Source organism: Lipotes vexillifer, unplaced genomic scaffold (assembly GCF_000442215.2).
Source record: "Lipotes vexillifer unplaced genomic scaffold, Lipotes_vexillifer_v1.1 scaffold162, whole genome shotgun sequence".
Lineage (NCBI taxonomy): Eukaryota > Metazoa > Chordata > Mammalia > Artiodactyla > Lipotidae > Lipotes > Lipotes vexillifer.
The window spans coordinates 393,874-396,822 of record NW_006779114.1 but is presented as its reverse complement, the minus strand read 5'-3'; the positions used below and the strand labels follow the sequence as shown (position 1 = coordinate 396,822).

At 33.0% G+C, this 2,949-nt stretch overlaps 1 protein-coding gene across 2 annotated transcripts in view; it reads right to left on the bottom strand.

The window, feature by feature from the left end:
* Nucleotides 1-2,949, bottom strand: part of DDX10 (DEAD-box helicase 10) — a 286,645-nt gene that overhangs the window by 113,232 nt on the left and 170,464 nt on the right. For both annotated transcript variants that reach the window (XR_456974.1, XM_007452471.1), the window contains exon 15: nt 2,799-2,949. This exon is cut by the window's right edge. Coding sequence is in view for 1 of the 2 variants with exons in the window: in XM_007452471.1 (XP_007452533.1) it covers nt 2,799-2,949 (151 nt within the window). In the remaining variant the exon portion in view is untranslated. The remainder of the gene's footprint in view (nt 1-2,798) is intronic.

Genomic DNA, 2,949 nt, shown 5'->3' with positions numbered 1-2,949 from the left:
ACTCTTTCCACCAAACATTATGCCAAATGTTAAAACTTGCCATTTAAAAAAGATATTCCATATGCCTTCTGGGTAGAAATCTGGTCCATTGCAGCTTGGTAAATAATTGATTTGAGCACCTGTATTGTATCTTATGTATGCTATTGTAATAAACATACTAAGTGCTCACAAACAAGAAATATTCACTAATTTAATACACAAATACTTATATGTGTTTAAATAATAACTTTACTGATGAAAATACCAAGAAACGAACCATATTTGTGCCAGGTAGCATTTACATTAAAGGTGAATAGAGAGAATACTATTTTGGTTACTTCTTTGTGCTCTTTTTAGGCTACATAATATTTTCAACCTCCAATATAGAAAGTATGCCATGGGCCACCTTGTGCAGTATATACTTATTTTATATAAAACAACAAGCTTTGACTTGTTTTAAAAAGACGTTATACCGGGCTTAAAAAAAAAAAAAAAAAAAAAGATGTTATACCTATTTTAGTTATAGAGAACTGGTTCAAAACGAGTAGCATGGAAAGTTCTTGCGATTTCTCTCACAATTGTGTCAGCCCCAAACTGCTCTGTTCAACCTTGCTGTGAGACAATCACAGTGATAGTTTTAAAATCATATGCTATGTTTTAACAATGGTACAAAGGAAAAATGATTTACATAAAATCTCAAAAATAAGTGAAAATGAAATAGTATAGAACAATCTACAGTATACTACCTTTCATGTGACAAAAGGAGAAAGCAAGAATATGTATTTCTATTTACTAGTCTTTGCATAAAGAAACTATAAGGATACATTAATAATTAATAGTTACCTCTGGGGTGGAGGGATGAATAAAAATGACAGGTATGGGCAGAAGCAAGACTTCTGAATGTTAACTTTTTTATCCCTCTTGATTTTGGAAAAATGTAAAGATATTATTCATTTCAAAAAATGTAAAAATACTGGGGCACAAAAAGCTTCTGTGCAGTGACAGAATGTCCATAGTTAACTATGATTTAACTATAATAATCTTCCTGAGGATAGAGGAACCCATGTATTTTAAATATTCCATCTTCACTGCCTAAGGCAGAGCCTAGCACACAAACACTGTGTAACAAATATACAACAGTCAATTTGAAATTGAGCTCCTAAATTTTTCAGAAACGATATTCTACAACCTGGATACAGTAGTAACTTCCACACATTGGGAAAAGGGGTGAAAGGGAAGATAAAAAAGGGGAAGCAGGTTGGGGGGGGATGGGGGGCTTTATTTTATGTAAATTTTCCGTATTTCTTTTACTGCTGGCTACAATTTAAAGGTAAAATGTTCTTATGTTGGATACATACTCTAAGAAGACTATAAGCAGAAACATGGCAAGCTGCTGACACTTAAAAAAAATTTTAGTAACAAATTATTAACACCAAATTTCCATTTAAAGTACTGTACTAAAAGCAGCAATACAGGAAATGTTTAGTTCTCTCAATAACATAAATACCCCAAAACTGTAACCAGTATATTTCAGGTTCATTTGTTCTCCATATTTCTGGAGAAATATGTTCTCCATATTTTTTCCCACCATTCGTTTCCATCCTTGAAAGCTATCTTCAATATCTACGTTTTCTTATTTATTAAATGCTACTGGGAAGCTGTATCATATCTTAAAGAAATGAGAATTGCTGCTCTATTAAAAAAAAAAGTTTACTGGGTTATTAAATAGTAACAAGGTCAAACAGGAGTCAAAAACTATGAGAACCCTCCTCAGGATACGGTTAATGATGTTCACATCCAAAGGCTTAAAATTTTTTTGGTACAGAACTTAATATTGGGATGGCCAAAATGTTTGTTCTGATTCTTCTGTAACATCTTATGGAAAAATTGGAACAAACTTTTTGGCCAGCGCAACATTATAGCAGTGATTCTTGCATATGATACTGTGTTACCCTGAGATCATTCATTGTCTCAAGGGCATGCTGCAGAAACTTCTTAAAAAATGTAAATCTGTTTTAGTTCATTAACTGATTCATTTATCTAGTGAAACGTCCACTTTTAAGTAGTGTGAAAGGACAGTAATATCATGAGTGACCAGAATGGAGTAACCCTTTTTGTTTCAATGATAACTGAAAACTGCCAAGTTTAAGGCCAATGCCTTAAAGGGCATATGCCTAAGTAGAAGCACTCCTTCTCACAAGGTTTCCTTATTTTTTTTCTTAATATAGTAAATTTAATCTAATATCTATTACCAAGTAATTGCTTATGGAAAGAAATTTAACTATTAAGTTGAAACTGGAAACAACACTAATGTTGCTCAAATGGGTGAAACGTGAAACAAACTGTGCTTCATCCACACCACAGAACACTACTCAGTAACAGAAAGAATGGGGTGTTGAGTGAAAAAGCCCAATCTTAAAAGGCTACATACTACACAGTTTCATTTATATAACATTCCTGAAATGACAAAGTTATAGAAATGGAGCACACAGGATCTCTCTCTATTACTTCTAACTACTACATGTGCAACTACAATTATCTCCAAATTAAAACTTTATTTGAAAACAAAATCACTATAATTTGGGTCACCTCAACCAAAAGCAGATTTAGGTGACATTCTCAGAAACTAGTTAATATACAAAGACTCCACGAGCAGAAGGGAAAAGAAGGACTAGGGAAAACAACAAAATAGCTACAGAAAAATAAGATTAAAGAAAACAATAAAGTAACTTAGTTACTAAAGAATATCTAATGAACATGTACATATATTTAGGACATATTAAATTTCACTCAGTATTAATTCAAGATGGAAAGCTTACCCGATGCTTTGCCTTAATTTTCTTCCTATATTCTTCTTTGTCAAATTTGTCCTCTTCTTGAAGCCTTTCCTTTGCTTTATCTAGGTTGATACCACCAGCATCGTCCTCTTCCTCAGTATCCTTGGAGACAGACTTCTGCACTTGTGGCCAC